At 43.9% G+C, this 18,500-nt stretch overlaps 1 protein-coding gene across 4 annotated transcripts in view; it reads right to left on the bottom strand.

Moving 5' to 3' along the window:
- Positions 1–18,500, bottom strand: part of LOC136590989 (cytochrome c oxidase assembly factor 1 homolog) — a 94,879-nt gene that overhangs the window by 2,802 nt on the left and 73,577 nt on the right. For 3 of the 4 annotated variants that reach the window (XM_066588452.1, XM_066588451.1, XM_066588453.1), the window contains 2 exons: positions 5,355–5,453; positions 1,865–2,016 (listed from right to left, as the gene is read on the bottom strand). In XM_066588452.1, the coding sequence (XP_066444549.1) occupies positions 1,865–2,016; positions 5,355–5,448 (246 nt within the window). In that variant the 5' untranslated portion in view covers positions 5,449–5,453. Of the gene's footprint in view, positions 1–1,864; positions 2,017–5,354; positions 5,454–11,198; positions 11,299–18,500 lie in introns of all 4 variants that reach the window. The other variant, XM_066588454.1, reaches the window with a different exon arrangement.

Raw genomic sequence — 18,500 nt, 5'->3', positions numbered from 1 at the left:
CGCTCCATTCGACATCCATTCATTTGATTATCACTGGGACAACCTGTAGAGCATCTGTTGGCCAACAGATTGCCCTGTGTAAAAGCACCTTTAGGCCTGGCACGCATGCGCAAATTTGGATTGCGGATCCCGCAATCGCTGTCTGCACGGACGATCTGCGGTAAAACGTGAGCATTGAAAGGCATGCATTTTCAAATTTTGTGTTCACACTCGCAGATATGAACTGCATATTCTGCAAGTGGAAGATAAATCACACCATGCTCTATTTTGCTGCAGAATCCGCCCGGAAGGTGTCCATTGATGTCAGTGGAGTCACCCGACCCGCAGCCCGTATGCAGGACAGTGCAGGAAATACGAATAAATGGGGAAAAAACTGTACTGCGCATGACCGCCTGTGGGCCTCGCGGATGCGGAATCCGACCCACTCGTGAGCCCAACCTTAGCCTCTTTTTTTTAATATATTCCCCTTGCCAAGGATATAACCTCTCTTATTTCATCTGGAAGGAAACACTAGAAGCAATTGGATGAAACTGAAAGGGAGGAGACACAAATTAGATATTAGACAGTGAGGGTGATCAATGAGTGAAACAGGTTACCACAGGAGGTGGTGAGTTCTCCTTCAATGGAAGTGTTCAAACAGCGGCTGGACAGACATCTGTCTGGGATGATTTAGTGATCCTGCATTGATCAGGGGGTTGGACCCGATGACCCTTGAGGTCCCTTCCAACTCTACCATTCTAGGAGTTTCCCGTTACCCGACAGTTGCACATTAGGGGGAGGTAAGATAACAGTTATACAGATCAAAGTTTCAACTGCTGCAGCTATTGTAATTGTGGGTAGCACCATCTCTACTCCTATGGTTTTTATGTTTATTAATTTTTTCCTTTTTTTTATAGATAATGATATAACCGTTCCATTTCCTATAGCATTGTCTCCTCGATTATGCTTTACAATTTCCCCCATTTGCTATACCACCAGCCATCCTAAGCCAATCCAACACTTTATTTTATTTGCCACATCAAAGCAGTTTTTAATTGAAAATGCTTACGATAATTGTTTAAATTGATTGACCTACATGAAATGTATTTTAACTTCTTCTTATCATACATTATTCCCCTCTTTTTAACTATCCTTTTCTATGCCCTACCAATGTTTCTTATGTGTGTTTTTAATATATATTATAATTAGAGATGAGCGAACGTACTCGTTAGGGGCGAGTATGTACTCTGCAACCCCCCGCTCCACCACGCCGCCCCTCGGATCTTTTCACCCGAGTAGCCAGGTACTCGAAAATAGCGATGCCCGATTGCGAAATCGCCCTTAACGAGTATGTTCGCTCATCTCTAATTATAATGTAATTTTTCACCCACACCAGTCATTCTGTTCTTCAGAAAGGAGAGTTTAGCCTCCGAAACGCGTTGCACTGTCTACTTGAGCTCTGTTTAATAAATCCTTTTATACTTCACCCTAGAGGGCTCTGACTCATTCTATCACCTCAACAGTCCACACACGTACACATGTCTAATACCTAGGCCATTCACTAGTGGCAACACACGGCTCACCCTGAGTGCAGGAGTCAATTCTTCCTTTTTTCTATATACTTGGTACCACTTCTGGGGGCCACGCTCCCCAGTTCTCCTCCATGCATGCTCTCGTCTGATGTTCCTACTTTGGGACAGGGTTTCTCCGTTCTTGTGACTTCCACAATTTCTCTGCACTCTATGTGCCTTCTACTATAAACCATCCCAGGTTCCCGTTCCACCCACCACGGACCACCAACAAAAGGCGCTGTCCAGCTCTCTCATTTCTGTTCGAGGATGACATTATGTTGTCTCAGCAGTTAGTATTACGACATAAGATCTACCTGGGCTGTTGTCTTGTCAACACGGTTGTATTTGTCCAGCAGTCGAAGATTATGGACCTTAAGTGGTGGAGCTCCTAACATCTCTAAGACATCAGACTGAGACTCAAGTTTCTGCAGCGCTCTCAAGTAATAGTCTCTCTGGGAAAATGACTCTAAAATTTCAAGAAACATAATATTACATATTATTACATAAGCAATAACATAATGTGAGAGAGATATTCTGTATGTGATTTCCATATAACTGTCACAATCGCATCTCCTGTACATTAAACCTGGCCAAGTCACCATGTATTTTCTATAAGAACACTAGGTCAAAATCAAGGAAAAATTCCACAAACCGTGAAAAACATCTATAAAACAATAGCCATTTGTACTTATACAGTATGTTTGCTTGCAGATTATGCTCCAATGTCCGCTATTGGGTGAAACAGATGACATGTTCCGGACAACATCCTGTCCTTTCAGATGTGTAGCACCAGAAACGTCCAGTGGCTACTTTTTCCCACGACCCCATCAAAAATACATGCCCTTTTATCCAACGCCAACTGATATGTGTATGGTGAAGGTGGAGGATAAAACATTTTTGTGACCCATCCCGAACACTACAACCAACCACTCAGGCCCCAATGCAAAATCTGTAACAGGGCCCCTTACCTACCATGTGCCATCTATAATACTGGTGTCTTCTTATGCGATGAAGAGGCTTTTTGACTCCCTAAGGCTCTAGGGCCCGGTAGCGCTTGCTACCTCTGCATCCCGTAAAGCTACACTCCTGGTAATATACCTTCCCAGGAGTGGCCGGTATATGGTTGAATATGGATGTTAGGGTAGTTTCACATCTGCATAGGGCTCCATTTGGGAAGCAGGAAAGCGGAATTCTGCGGCCGAACGGCTCTGTCTCTACATGGAACCGAACAGCGCCAGGCGGATAACATTAACTAGAATGGGGTCCAGTAAAGCTGGCCGGTTTTGGACAGAAGAAGCATTTTCAGCCGGATCTGCGACGGAACCTCCAGCCGACACAGATGGGAAACCACCGAGTCTACATTATGCAAATAAGACAGCAGTAATCATCCTCTCATATCACGTATTGCACTACTTTGTATTATACTCCCTTTTGGTTTTTCATGTACAATGTCTAGCGCTCTGAATGATGGTGATAGGTCTCATTTGGTTTTTAAATATTGACGATGTGCTGTCTGCAGTCTGTATATGCACATCTTAGCCCGATGTGGTGAGGTTTGTTATCACAACAACTCTGCCCTCATCTCTATGCATTATGTAACTCACACTCACTCATCATCACCATAGCATCTACAGGGTGGCCACGGAAAAGCAGCCCGGCATCACACTCCTTTCAAAACTGTCTAAAAGAGAATGTCTTTGTTGTCTACACCAACCAATCACAGCACGGCTTTTGGTTGGTATAGACAACAAAGCTTTTCATTTAGACGGCCTTCATAAGAGTACAGTGCCAGGCTAATTTTTCGTAGCCCCCTTGTATGACAAAAGTCATTCAACAGCTGTTTACTGAAAAATAAAAATAGAAAGAAAAACTTGCGCAGATTTAAAAAAAAAAAAATCTGCCAGTGTCTAGTGAAGTGGGCAGGTGGGGAAGATACAAAGGGACATTGGTTTGCATTGACAATTTTGTGCATTCGTAATAGATGACATCTTTGTATTATATCTAGAGTTGAGCGAACATGCTCGTCCGAGCTTGATGCTCGTTCAAGTATTAGCATACTCAATGGTGCTCGTTACTCGTGTGAGTACCACGCCGAGTTCGACCCCTCACCACATTACTACTTCCTGCTGTGACGTGCCAGCGTGCGCACCTCCACAGCAGTATGTGGTTTGCTGAGAGAGGGGGAGAGAGGGGGGGGGCGAAGAGGGGGGGGGGGAAGAGAGGGGGAGAGGGTCTTCAATGGGGTTCGTTACTCGAATAGAGCTCTTGAATATTATGAAAAGCTCGACTCGAATAACAAGCACCCGAGCATTTTGGTGCTCGTTTATCTCTAATTATAACTATTATTCCTAATTCCACTGAATCATTTTCCTGAGCCTGGAGATTATATATATAGATTATAGTCGCCGACCTGGGACCGGCTTTCTACTAGTAAGTCATAAAAAGCTTAGGGCGACTGCCACACAGTCACTATTTGTAAGCCAAAACCAGGAGTGGATCCAAAACATGGAAGAGGCACATATTTCTCCCATATACATATTCTCTGAAGGTTCATACATACCGATATAAAGTACTGACCATAGTCCTGCCGTGTGAAAGGGAATATCTGGTCAACTGTAAGGCCACCGATGCTTCCAAAACAACGACATATAACACACAAGCATACCTACATTTGAACCACGGAGGTAAAATAAAATGAATGTTTGGGCGATACTCGTTAAGGAGCTTTTAGACAGAATGATGATCATTCAAAAAATCGTTCAAACGAGGGAAAGTGAGCGATGATTGTTTGGTCTAAACTTGAGCCAACGACTGAAAGTCGAACAAGAATCGTTCGCTTCCTACTCGTCGTTCATTTTATGCAATCTTAAAAATGGTTGGCTGCTTCGCTTTAAACACTGATCAATCACTCTTTCCCATTTGCCTAAACAGTGAATGATTCTCATTGAACGACTATCTGCCTGTCTAAACAGGCTCCACGAGAGCGAATGAGCTGGTGATGACGTCACTTGTGCAAACGAGAATCGTTCAGCCTAAAAGGACCGTTACATTCTGGGCTTAAAGCCAATAGAGATCCTGAAGCAGGGCCTTAATCGAGTATTTTGTGCAGCACTAAACCTACCAATGTGTCTGAAGTAAAGTAGTTCCGCAAGGAAGAGTGATTTAGTCCTCAAGAATAATGACCAATATCGAATTATAGGAAGGTTTAGGTGCAATTATTGGCTCAACCAACCAGTACTTAGGAGGTTTACTCATGCGCTGTATAAATAAAGGCACTTATTAGCGTAACCTCTGTCCATATGCTCAATTAGAATGGGTGACAAGTGATACCGGCTGTCAGAAATGTGTGGCTGCCGGTAGCTTTCCCCAGTGGTAGCAGTCTATCCTTGTCGGGCCGGTAGCAGCTACCAGCAGCTACTTTCTCACATGCATGTTGTATTATGGTGTTTCCTAAATGAATGCAGTAATGATTTGGACTGTGCTTACTACAGACCCCTTTGTCTGATGATATAATAATAATCCTTATTTGTATAGCGCCAACGCTTTAAAGGACCATACACAGTGCAATATACGACAGCACACAATGAGCGCCGACACCTGGAAGGTTAGAAAAACTTTTTCACAAGACTACAAGTATCCGGAGGCCTATTATTACGCATCGAGCCTCAGACAGCTCGTCCGCTTCCTGAAATGAGATATGGATTTAAACGTTACTCCATGCGTCTTCACAAAAGCAAACAATCTAAAAATCTGGAATATGTGAGAAAGGAGAAGCGTATAATAGAAGCTGCACATTCCACTTACTCTGGATTAAAAAATACATCAAGGTACATCCTCCTCCAGAAAATATACCAAGAAAAATGGCCAACTCTTTAAGGTTCTTCCAAGGCACTGGCATCCTTCCTGTAGAAACAAGCACAGATGTTCAGTCTTCTTTGGTCAACTAACTTGTAACTAGAAGATAGCAAATCGAGATGAGCGAGCATACTCACTAAGGACAATTACTCGATCGAGCATTGTCCTTAGTGAGTATCTCCCCGCTCAGAAGAAAGGGTTCGGCTGCCGGCGCGGGTGAGAGGGCAGTGAGCGGGGGGGGGGGACAGAGGGAGAGAGAGATCTCCCCTACGTTCCTCCCCGCTCCCCCCCGCAGCTCCCCGCCCGCCGACGGCAGCCGAATCTTTTCTTCTGAGCAGGCAGGTACTCGCTAAGGGCAATGCTCGATCGAGTAATTGCCCTTAGCGAGTATGCTCGCTCATCTCTAATAGCAAACAATAAAGAGATCCTACACAATCTATACGAGATAGGTGCTCGCGCTTTACCTGCTATGAGACGTCATACGCCATCGACTAAAATACTTTCTGGTTCATCTCCTTTTATCACATGTTGTTTTGTATAATGAGGGTTCAATAAGTCAAGTGCAATTACGTATTATCCAACTACGGTACATCACTGGCATACACGAGCCATTCCAGATCATCTTTGTAGGATTTGCTCTCCGGCACAAGTTGGTTTTCAGAATCTTTAAGCCACTTGACGGGATTAGCAAAATCTATACTAATTTACACGTCTTCAACCGTAATTGCACTAAAAGATAAAGCGTTGACCTTTGTAGAACTCTTTAGCTTTGTAGTCTCAGTAAAAAGCAGTTTCAAGACTGAGGGATAATCCTGGACAGCAAAGAATGTAAACAGAAGAATAAAAATTCCAAGCAAGACAAAATTCAAATGTTTAAAAATTTAATTGCCTTTTTATTTTTCGAACTTTGACTTAGTATTTATATGATCTCCTTGACCGAAACTGGTAGAAGGATGAGGAATGTGGAGGACAATTGTCATTCTATAAAATCTTTTCCTTAACAGGCCTTTTCGATGCCATAAAATATTTCTTCAGTTGATCAAGGCAAGTGCATAGGCAAGCATATGGTAGAGTATGTAAAGAGAGAGGGAGATCCGTAGATGGGATCAAACACGATCCCTTCTTGTGTTGCCAAGCTTTGCCGCCTAGTCTTTACTTCCCCATCCATACCTTCACCAATTCCCCAACTCCTTGTATGCTAACAATGAAGTTCCTCTGGAGAGGGAAGTCCTGCATTGGTTCTCACAACCTACTAGCAAAGTGGATGGAGCCAACCCGGACTGGATCTCCTATCTCCTAGGGCCCATGGTCTGCCTCTATGAATCTTCACCTTTGCATACAATTTAAATGCAGTATGAATATATTTTTGTGTTATGACATAGTCACTAGTGATGAGTGAGCATACTCGCTACGGGCAATTGCTCGAGCGAGCATTTACCTTAGCGAGTACCTGCCCGTTCAAGAGAAAAAGTTCGGCTGAGGGCGGCAGGCAGGGAGTGGTAATGGAGAGCGGGGAGGAACGGAGGGGAGATCTCTCTCTCCCTCTCCCCCTGCTCACTGCCGCAACTCACCTGTCACACGCGGCAGCAGCGAACCTTTTCTCTCGAGCGGGCAGGTACTTGCTAAGGGCAATGCTCGCTCATCACTAATAGTCATATAAACGTAGCCAATAAGACAAAGTCATAAAATAAACTTAAGGCCCGTTTAGATGGAACGATTATCATTTAAAAAATCGTTGAAACAAGTGAAAGTGAATCGTTAGGTCTAAACGCAAGCCAACGACTGAACGATGAATGAGCCAATGATGTGTCTGCCTGTATAAACAGGATGCCTGAGTGAACTCTGAGGTCATTCGCTCGTTCAAACGATAATCGTTTGGTGTAAAAGGACCCATGGACAGAACTTAAGGAAATGCTGATAAGGGGACCATGAGTCTATAAATCATAGACCCGAGAAACTAACTGCAAAGTACATGTAATTCCAGGGGATAATCTGACATTTAAAATGTAAAAAATGCATTGTTAAGGCGGATAACACGGAAATATTCATTAATCGGGAGTCCTAATTTTCTATGGTTGACTCTGCTAGAAGGAATGCCATGCTTCATTTGTGTAGATACATCGGCATTCATGAGATCCAACAATTGGGTGAGAAAATCATCTCCATGCGTGGATCTTTAAAAGGATGATGCTCCAATCCAATGAGGTACTGTGGAATGAAATGGATTACGATTAGGATGACCGTGACGCCGATTTAGCACATCATTCTTGGTATGCATGTTGTGAATTCCCTCCATTACGGGTGACATCAACATCTCACGGTGGAGTGTCCTGTTTCGTCTTAGACTGAAAAATTACTTGTGCTGCCGGCTCAAGATCATCATGAGATTTTTTTTAACCATTATAGTCATTACTTTCTTTTCCTCTCAATAGACCTAAATAGAAGTGCAGTCCGAGAGTTACATCACCATCTTTTACTTTTTTAACTTTGTTTCATTGATCACTTAATGAGTTTGGCATATAAGTTCATTCCATATATCAGTGATGGTATTATGACAATAAACTCAGGTCTGACTTGTTTCTCAATATCATTTACAACTTCTATTGTCCGTTACATGTATCCCATGATGATGATTGTCCGTTCAGTCGCATCCGACCACCGGTTACTCTATGTTCTCTATGTCAATGTTCTCTGCAAATTCCTGTCTTTGACGGCTTCTTTCAGTTCCGCGATTGACTTGTTCTTTGATGTCCTGATCTTCTCTTTCCACTGACCTTGTCAAGCATCAGTACTGTTTCCAGTGAGTTACCAGTGGCCAAAAAAAGAGCATTGTATCCCATACACCACATAAACAATAAACAATGAGTCTGCATTAGTATTTGTTTGCTTTTCGTGGCTATAAAGTGGCGTTAGTGCTAATGTAAAGTAGTACCGGCATCCACCCGAAGACCCCAGAGTTTTTGAAACTTTGCCGAGCAGCCTCTGTGTTGATAAACGACCTTTTCATACGGTAACACAGTATTAACCAGGCTTTTCCATCCCCAAACGGATGGAGACCACCATCTTTTATACTTCGTGTAGAATTCATTGTCTGTTTTAGTTTTTGTCAGCCGACATAACACACATTAAAGGGAAAAAACCCTTTAATTCATGATCAAGTTAACCCAACAGTTACTATTTTGAGTATGATCAGGAGGAAGTATTACTTGGTCTCAGAATCCCTCCTTAGAAACTGAAATGAGTGTCAAGATCCAAATTAATATAACTAAATATTATTTGCATTTTTTACTTCCTTTCTCGGAAGAATGTGAAAATAGTTTTTCTTCACGCTTAGTGCTTTATTGATGATTACAAGAGATAATGGGAACCCAACCTGGCGTTCTTACCCTACCTGAGTATTTCTTGTACAACATCAGTAGACTACTTTGTAAAAAACCCACCACTAACTTCATTCTTAGTGCAGTGACATAGTGAAACCACCAGATTTCTATGCAATAAAGTAAACAGCTCCTCAACTATATATATATATTACATTCAGGTGTAACCAGGGAATAACAGAGTACAGAGGAGGAGAAAAATCATTGATTAATTAGAGGAAAACGGGGGGCGGGGGATAAACAATAAAATTAAGGAAACAATGTTGAAATTAGTTAAAGTTGTTCTTTTTAGATTCTGGAATCTTCGTTTAGGTTGGCGGGGTAAATAATCCCCTAACATCAGCCATGTTCCTGGTTGTGGGTGGGCTAGTGACTCGTATGACACGTCTCAACATCCATTGAGTTTGTCGTTTAAAAAATATTTCAAAATGACTTTGCTAGTTAATTCAGGGAACACAAACATTGAGAAAAAGCAATGAGGCGCAAAACAGTCCATTCCCATTAGAACTTTTTACCTCCAGAGTCATATGTTCGTAAGAAGTAATGGCTGCAGATGACAACAGGACAGAAGATAAAAAAGGATACCATTGTTTTCACTCCTTTTTGCTGTAGATTAATGCTGCGCTGTCATCAGTATTATTAAACTGGCCGTCTCCTATTCATTTTGTCTATTTCCCTGCTGCCGTCATCTGAGCACCTTTTTCTATGAATATAGGGAGCGTGGCGGCTGAACAGGAAAACACCAGCGCCAACTAGTTCTTCATCGAAAAAACAAAGAAGCCTTTGATCAAGACACTCATTGAGTAAAAATGTTTGACAGCCACGTCACACCTCTATCTCAGTCCTAGCATTTTTGATTCCTATTACTGTACATAATCCTCATCTTCATTAGCCAATTTGCACGCAAGCATTCCTCTACACTTCACCCCCCCCCCGCGCCCCGTCCCAACCATCTGAGACACATCATTTCCTCACCAATGTACTGTAATGTAAGAGCAGAACACATCACACCCCGGGGCGTACAGCAGAATCAGCTGCTTTGACACAGTATTCAGTTAGTTGTAGAAGGCAATTCATTCCATAAACTGTACCCCTTCCTCAGCCTCACATCTATCTACGCCAGTGATTCCCAACCGGTATGTAGCGGCTCCAAGGCTCGGAATCACTGACAGCGCACCATCCCGGTACCTTGAACACCTAAGCACCGCTTAGTGTCAGCACGATGCTGCTGTGGAATGCACTGACGGCAGTGTGTGCACCCAGATTCCACCTCCCCTGACCTCTGATCCTTGGCTCCATGGGAATAGAGGAGAAGGGAGGAAACGTCCAGGTGCACATACGGCCGTCCTTACATCTCGCAGCAGCGCCGTGCTGATCACAAGAGCAGCGCTTACAACTTCAAGTTACGGGATGGTGTGCGGTCAGTGCTCTGCCAGTTGTTTTGCTAGGAAGTCCGGCAAAGAAGGGGTTAAATCGCAAGGAAAAAAAAATTGGGCAAGAATACGAAAAAAACAAAGGCCATCATTACTTGTGGAGGGGATCAGGTGAGGGACATAGAGGGACCACCATTAGGATACATTCACACACAGCAAATTTGGGTGCAAAATTGGGCTCAAAAACTGCACCATTTCCCCGGAAAACCCCTCTAGGTAATGTTTACACGAGATGGAAATACTGTAGAATGTCCGCAGTGGAAAATCCACAGCAAATTCCGCAGCATTTAAGCATCTAAACAGAGTCAAAATCTAAAACGCTGGTGTGGATTTTGACTCTAAATCAGCTGTGTACCCGCAGAGGATTTTAGAAGATACAGCGATCACCTCTGAAGTCTTCGTGTGTCAGCACTCCTTCAACTGGTACCCGTTGGCTTGTACTGAGCGCAGAGCCGCTGGCCGGGTGATGTGGAAGTGGCCAGCAGTGCTGCGGTCACTAGAGGTCCAGAATATCGGAGGTAAAATCATACATCATGATAAGCCCTGTCCCTAGCCACACCCCCTGAAAATAGCCCCTTTTTGGTAGGAGTGCCCTACAGTAAAAAAAATTTCCCAGGTGTGCCCCAAGGCTGAAAATGTTGGGAAACGCTGATCTATGCATTTAGCAAATGAAGCAGGTAAAACACTATCTAGTAGTCCAGAATTAAAGAGTGGAGGGGCCATTACATAAGTCAACAAAACAAATCCTTATTTAATCTTGACTTGTACTACTTATTACCCCCACCTGGTCATTGTGCCAGGTAACATCCCTCGGAATTGCCCCCTTCCCCATTGTTTGTTCCCTGGAAGCCATAGTGGTTTCTTCTATGGTATGTATACTGAAACCACAACACTTCCGATGTAATTACTGGAGAAATATGCATCCAGAAGACAGTTATAGATCACTACAAGGCACTAATTATCATTAGTCATATTTAACTAACCCTAGAAAGTCTTCACGCTTCGGGGTGGGGTGGACACAACATACAAGTTTATCAACATCGAGGACACAGTTTCATCTTCCGGCTGATGCCTTCTCTGCATCTGCATAAAAATTTGCTTTTACTAAACCCATTGGGTAAAAAGGTTTACAATAACATTGCTACATAGTCATTAGGGTGGAGACTGCAGCTTTATCAATGACTAATCATAGGAAACTAGGGGAGCTTGGTATGGTATAGAAGCACAGATCTGGAGAGGATACACATTTTTGCTTCAGTCAAAGTTCCCAATAGCCCAGCGGCCTCCATTCTTAAATAGAAAAAGTTTGGAAGAACCAGGACTCTTCTATAGCTGGACGACCCACTAAACTAAGCAATAAGAGAAGGGCCTTGGTAGGAGAGGTGACCAAGAACCCAATGGTCACTCTGGCTGAGCTCCAAACATCCTATGTACAGATGGAAGAAGGTCAACCATCACTGCAGCCTCCATCCATCTGGGCTTTATGACAGAGGGGCAAGAAAGACGTTTCTCCTGAGTAAAAAAAACATGAAAGCTGCCTGGAGTTCACCAAAACGCACCTGAATGACTCTCAGACTGTGAGAAATAAGATTCTCTGATCTGATGAAACCAAGATGTAACTTTTTGGCCTCAGTTCTAAATGTTATATCTGGAGGAAACCAGGCGGCGCTCATCACCTGTTCAGTACCGTCCCTACGTTGAAGCCCAGTGGTGGCAGCATCATGCTATGGAAGGGTTTTACGCTAATGATAATCCCTGCAATCTACATTTTACAGGCATGGCACATACCTCATGCAGCGTTTCTGGATATAGAATTTAATAGTGATCCAATTTCTGGTTGCGTTGATACGATTCTGTATCGCAAAACTGCCTCTAGGAACGCTACGCTTAGGGCCAATTGTTGCCATCCTCGCCACACTGTACACTCAATTCCAGTAGGAAAGCAAATAAGAGCAAAATGTACCTGTGCCACCACTGCTGGATATACAGGGTCTTACTAGATGTGACTGTAAACACTGGATGCTCGGAAGAGAACAGTGAGTACAAAATACGTATGTCCCGTCAAAATGTAGAAGTAGATAAAAATGCAAGTTTGTAGTTCAAACATTGTGTTTTCTACCTCGTCTAGTAATAATCGTAGTAACATCAAATTAATCTTTTTTGAATATTCCCTTACACTTAGGGTCCATTTAGACGAGCTGCACTCGTGCAGCCTGTTTAGACAAGCAAGTGAATCCTTGGCTCGGTCTAACGAACAATATCACTAGACCTGATTGGGCCTAAATGTCCGCGGCCCGGTTTCATTCGTCGAAGATGCACAAGCCAAACTGCCCATAGCGAAACACAGGCATCCGCAAATGAAATAAAGCATACAGATTTGATTTGCGGACCTTTTGTTCCAGAAAAAAAAAATCACAGTGCGGATCCCACACGGATGGCAATTAAATTGCGAACGGGCCGCGGATTCTGTGGAAAAGCAGGAGTTTACAAAAAAAAAAACAACTCCACTGCACATGTGCGGCCGCCCGCTTAAACACACATCTGCAGTGAAGAAAATGAAGACGGGTAAGCAGAAGACCTGCAGTGTCCTCGGCCGCGGGGAGGGTCGGATTCCGCTGCGGACTCCCGCATATGGAATCTGACCTGCTCGTGGACATGTGGCCTTAGGGCTCATGTCCACGGGGAAAAGAAGAATTAAAATCCGCAGCGGATTTTAACTCTTCTCGCGCGCGCGGATCCGCACGCCATAGGGATGCATTGACCACCCGCGGGTAGATAAATACCCGCGGATCGTCAATAAAAGTGATTTAAAAAAAAAAGGAGCATGAAAAAATCCGGACCATGCTCCATTTTCATGCGGGTCTCCCGCGGGGACGGCTCCCGCGGGCTTCTATTGAAGCCTATGGAAGCCGTCCGGATCCGCGGGACACAAAAATCACATTTTACTTACCCGCTCCGGTTTTTCTCTTCGGCGCCGCGCCATCCTCTCTCAGCCGCGGCCGGATCATTTTGCTTCGGCCCGGCGCATGCGCGGGGCACGTCACCGACGTCATCGTGCACATCCGCCGAGCCGAAGAATGAAGATCCGGCCGCGACGAGAGAAGATGACGCCGCCGCGAAGAGAAGAAACGGAGCGGATCGGAGGTAAGTTTATTCTCATTTATTTGTATTTTCAGCGCTCATGTCCGCGGGGCAGGAGGGACCCGCTGCAGATTCTCCATGTAGAATCCGTAGCGGGCCTGATTTTCCCCGTGGACATGAGGCCTAAGCGTAGAAGTCATTTTTCCTTGTGGCACTGCCTGAAATAATGTATCAAGTGCTATGAAGCAGGATTGTAATATTAAACATTTCATAAATTGCGATACCCATCATGTCATCATCTTATTTTCGCTCGTGGGCAGGGAAAAGCGATTTTTCCATAGTATCTGGAGGCGGACGCCCGCTCTGGATCTCGCAGTACAAATACGGCCATGGGCATTTGGCCTAAGCGTTGATCACTGCAGCACGGCGCCTCGCTCTGTTTAGATGAGCCGATTTATTGCTTGAGAGCGCTAACAATGTCAGCGTTCGTTCGGGCAGCCTGTTTAGACCGGCAGATACATCGTTGATTTGTTTAACAAGAATCGTCCAGTCATTCACATTCGCTGTGAGAATGACTGAATGATAAGTGAACGAGCCAACGATATTTATGAATGCCGAATGAAAAGTGGGCGATATCGTTCGCCGTTTGGTCATTGGTTGTATTAGACACTTTAGTTCACTTTCGCTCGTTAGAACAATAATCATTCCGTCTAACAGGGTGCTACCATGGTATAATAAAGCAAGACATCTCCATGGGTTTTCGGATGTGCCGGACTCTTGGTCGGCCCGTGTTGGTCCAGCTGATCGCCGACCGCTGACTTGTGTACTCCACCAAGTACTAATGTGAATCCCGGCGTGGGACTTAATGAAGAAGTTAATCTTGTTAGTATACAGTATTTCCACACTGCATGCCCCATAGCTACATGATAGCATCTTTACACAAAGGCTTCCTGTATAGTGATGGGCTCAGGAACAAACATGATGTATCTCAGCCTCTGATCATGTGCACAACCATGTATTAAGACTAATGCCCGCAGGTACTAAGGACTGTAGCCAGTTGTTATGTGTGGGCACACGAGGCAAAGCAATAAACAAGCACATGGAACTCGGAATTCTGGCACAAGGGCAGCTTTGTGAAGAACGTCTCTATAACAGGCTCAAGTGGAAGGGCGTTTTTTGGTTTTAAGTAAATAAAGCTTAGTCCTTGTACAATGAAAAATGATGCAACTTATATATTTTGTGTTTCAATTCCTCACTGGTTTTCAGAATTGTATCCTGCGGTCATTAAATGGGAACACTTTTTGTTGACATCCATCTCGAAGACCTAATGGTTCTCGCAGGGGAGGAACAACAGGAGATATCAGTGCTGTCACAAGAAAACACTGAACTATGTGTCTACATACCGTAGTAACATAGTATGTTAGGCTGAAAAAAGACCTATGTCCATGTAGTTCAGCCTATTACATCCCCCCATGTTGTTCCAGAGGAAAACCTCCAATGAGGTAGAAGCCAATCTTCACTTAAGGGAAATAAATTCCTTCCCGACTCCAATCTGACAATTGGAATAAACCGCGGATCACCGATCCTTTTGAAGTCAGTAGTGATTTTAACCTGTAACATTGTAACACTCAAGAAAGGCGTCCAGGTCCCTCTTGAACTCTTTTATCGAATTTGCCATCACCACATCCTAAAGCAGAGGGTTCCATAGTCTAGTGACAGATCAGAACCCCCCCATTCCCCAACGTTTATATCCAATCCTGGCGGATAGGTGATAAGCGTTGATTCCTCCAACAATGGAGGGCTTTTAAATTGTGAAGGCAATCCCATGCGCCTCATTTAGTCAAACATGAAATGGGTTTTCTAAGACCCAACTATTAATCACCTATCCTCAGGATAGGTCATCGACAGTTGACAGACAAACAGCTCTCCAAAGAGGCAGTGGGCACTGAATTTAACACCGCAACCTCTACTCAAACATATGATGTCCCTTTCATCAGTCACATGGCCTGAGGGCTGTTCACTCCCATTCAGAGCTCCTATACCCATGAAATGTACAGCGTAGCGCCTAGTGTGGACTAAGTGGCTGGGCACTCATCCAGGCACACTTGTCACTTCAATCAGCTGATTGCTGGGAGTTCCAAGAAGCTCGCTAATCAACTATTAATGACTGATCCTGAGGATGGGTTATCAATAGTTCAGTTCCCGGGAAGCACCTTTAAATGTTGCAATCAGTCTCACTTAGATGAGAATTTGAAAAAGAAATGAGTCCATTTGTTCTGGAACTTTCTGAGCAGTGATTTCCATCACCATAAGTACTACCTTCAAATGATATTTATATATATATCCATTCTTCAAGACAATCTGACATGCAGAGTATAGAGCCACATGGAACAACTGTACGATGTACGACCAATCTTTGGGATGGCTTCTACCAACTACAATAGAGCCTGTAGATGAGACTCAGCATTAGGCTGGGCTGACACAACCGAGAGTCACTTACTGCCAATCCCCATGCACTCTTGGCTCATATGTGAGGGTAATACACGACAAGATAGAGCATATTGCGATTTTTTTTCGCACATGAAATAAACACTGGTGTGAGTGTCCCAAAACAAATCAATGAGCTTCTGGTATCGCGTGACGTGCAATGACAATACACCGGTGTGAAAGCGGCCTTATACGGGTTGCTTCAACAACTAAACCGCCCAACGTGCTTCCTGTGTCTCTTCACTTCCAAAGTCAGATGGGGCTGAAGAATGGAATGATAGCGACCCTTTAAATATCTGTACTTCGATTACAATGCGTTGGTTCTGGAGCTTGTAACATAGTAACATAGTATGTAAGGCCGAATGAAGACATTGTCCATCTAGTCCAGCCTGTCTATCCTACTGTGTTGATCCAGAGGAAGGCAAAAAACCCCAAGGGCAGAAGCCAATTAGCCCTTTTGGGGGAAAAATTCCTTCCCGACTCCCTAATGGCAATCAGACTGTTCCCTGGATCAACCTCTAATAGTTCCTACCTGCCTGTATACCCGGATTAACAATTAACCTAATATTTATATCCTGTAATATCCTTCCACTCTAGAAAGACATCAAGTCCCCTTTTAAACTCCTCTATGGATTTTGCCATCACCACTTCCTCCGGTAGAGAGTTCCACAGTCTAACTGCTCTTACAGTAAAGAACCCCTTCTGTGTTGGTGATGAAACCTACTTTCCTCAGAAAGGGGTTCTTTACTGTAAGAGCAGTTAGACTGTGGAACTCTCTACCGGAGGAAGTGGTGATGGCAAAATCCAATTGTGGATAAGTTAGGTGAAGTATTGACGACAGTTGATGGAAGGGATTCCCAGTCTTGATCATGGTTGTCCTCTACGTGATCTTATAAACTGGGAAGGTGATTCTTTCTTATTAGTTTGGCAAGGAATGAAGTTATTGTTTGCCAGACGTGTGTAGGGTGTGTCGAGAACATGAGTGGCTGTATCTGATGACATATGGGTCACAAGGCCACCGGGTCACGCTATTGACAAATTCCCAATGTGATTTAATCTCATTTTATTAGGATCTGCGATAGTGATTATATTTAATTGCAGATGATTAATGATGCAACAGCAATAGTGACAATGAAGGGATTCTTCTTTATTCTGATCACAACAGAACAGACGTGTAATTACCATTTTTAGAGGGATCTTCATTCTCACCATGGAAAACGCACATGGCTGAAGAAATCTTTACACCTGACTAGTATTTGCAGTGTCTTGGAATTGTCACCTTCACCGTGACCTTGTCTATCTTGCATGAAGGAGTATTGGATTAATCACCTCTTATATGGATAAAATGGAGAAAGGGTGAAAGACAGACACGCTAATTTGTTGTACGGGACTATGCCGTAGCTTTAGAGCAGCTTTTCGAAATGCAATGTGCACAACTATTGCTGTAATGATTGTAAGGATCTGCCTTTGAGTGGCATTTCTTATCACCATGTGACACAAATCGGGGCCATTACTTAGCGGGGGATAAATATTCCTGGCCCTACTTGTCTTCTGTATTACAGCTGTGCGCTCCGTGAACACAGCAGGAGTATACAGAAGACAGTGCTCTAGCTGTCTTCTGTATACCCCACTCGGGGTATTAACCCCTTGAGTGGCACGCCCGGAAATTTTCCGGGACGAGCTCCACTGCTCATAGCGATACAGCCCGGAAGATTTCCGGGCTATGTATCACTATGGGAGCTGCAGAGCACAATGCCACAAGCTGTGACAGTGTGCTCTGCCTGCACAGACCCACAGAGAGCAGTGCAAGGGCTTTGAAAAACCAGCAGAAGATATTGCAGACATGTCGGCAATCTACTGCACTGGTTTGTTTACAGGTTGCCATAGAGACCATCGGCTTGTCAGAAGCAAGCCGATGGTCTCTGTGGCAGGGAGAGCTGGTTGTTAGCTGTCAGAGGACAGCTAGGTACCTGCTCTTACAGCAGAGATCAGAGAAAACCTCCGATCTCTGCTGTGTTAACCCTTTACATGCTGCCGTCTATGTGACTGCAGCATGTAAAGGGTTGTCACTGCAGCATGTAAAGGGCTGTCACCATCGGACCCCCGGAATGTGATCAGGGGGTCCTGATGGGTCCCTGTGGAAGTCCCCTAAAGGGACAAAAAAATAAAAATAAAAAAATTATAAAAAAAATTATAAAAACACTTGTCTCCCTTCACTTTGTAAAAAATCAAAAATACAATCACACATGTGGTATCCGTGCATCGTAATGACCCAGAGAAGGAAGTTAATACATTATTTAACTCCTTAATGACATGGCCCCTTTTTTTCTTTTTTCCCCATTTCTTTTCTTCCTCCCCCCTGTTTAAAAAATCACAACTTGTCCCGCAAAAAACAAGCCCTTATATGGCTGTGTCAATGGAAAAATGAAAAAGTTATGGCTCTTGAGACGCAACTGCAAAATTAGTTGAAATTCAATGATTAGACCATTTTAAAAAACTTGCCCTGGTGGGCACGACAGGGTGGTAGGAAACCCGCCACTCAAGGGGTTAAACTGCCGTTTGAGCGATCCTCTTGCCCTGTAAATGCACACGATTATCACTCAAAAGATGTCTTTTGAGCGAGAATCGTTGTGTCTAAACCAGGCATAAGGGCTCATTCACATAGGCGTATTTAGTTTTGGTCCGTTAAAACATTGTGTTTCCCTGTGTTTTCAAAC

This window comes from Eleutherodactylus coqui, unplaced genomic scaffold, assembly GCF_035609145.1.
Source record: "Eleutherodactylus coqui strain aEleCoq1 unplaced genomic scaffold, aEleCoq1.hap1 HAP1_SCAFFOLD_26, whole genome shotgun sequence".
NCBI lineage: Eukaryota > Metazoa > Chordata > Amphibia > Anura > Eleutherodactylidae > Eleutherodactylus > Eleutherodactylus coqui.
Note: the sequence above shows the minus strand (reverse complement) of the source record. Positions and strands in the feature narration are given on the sequence as shown.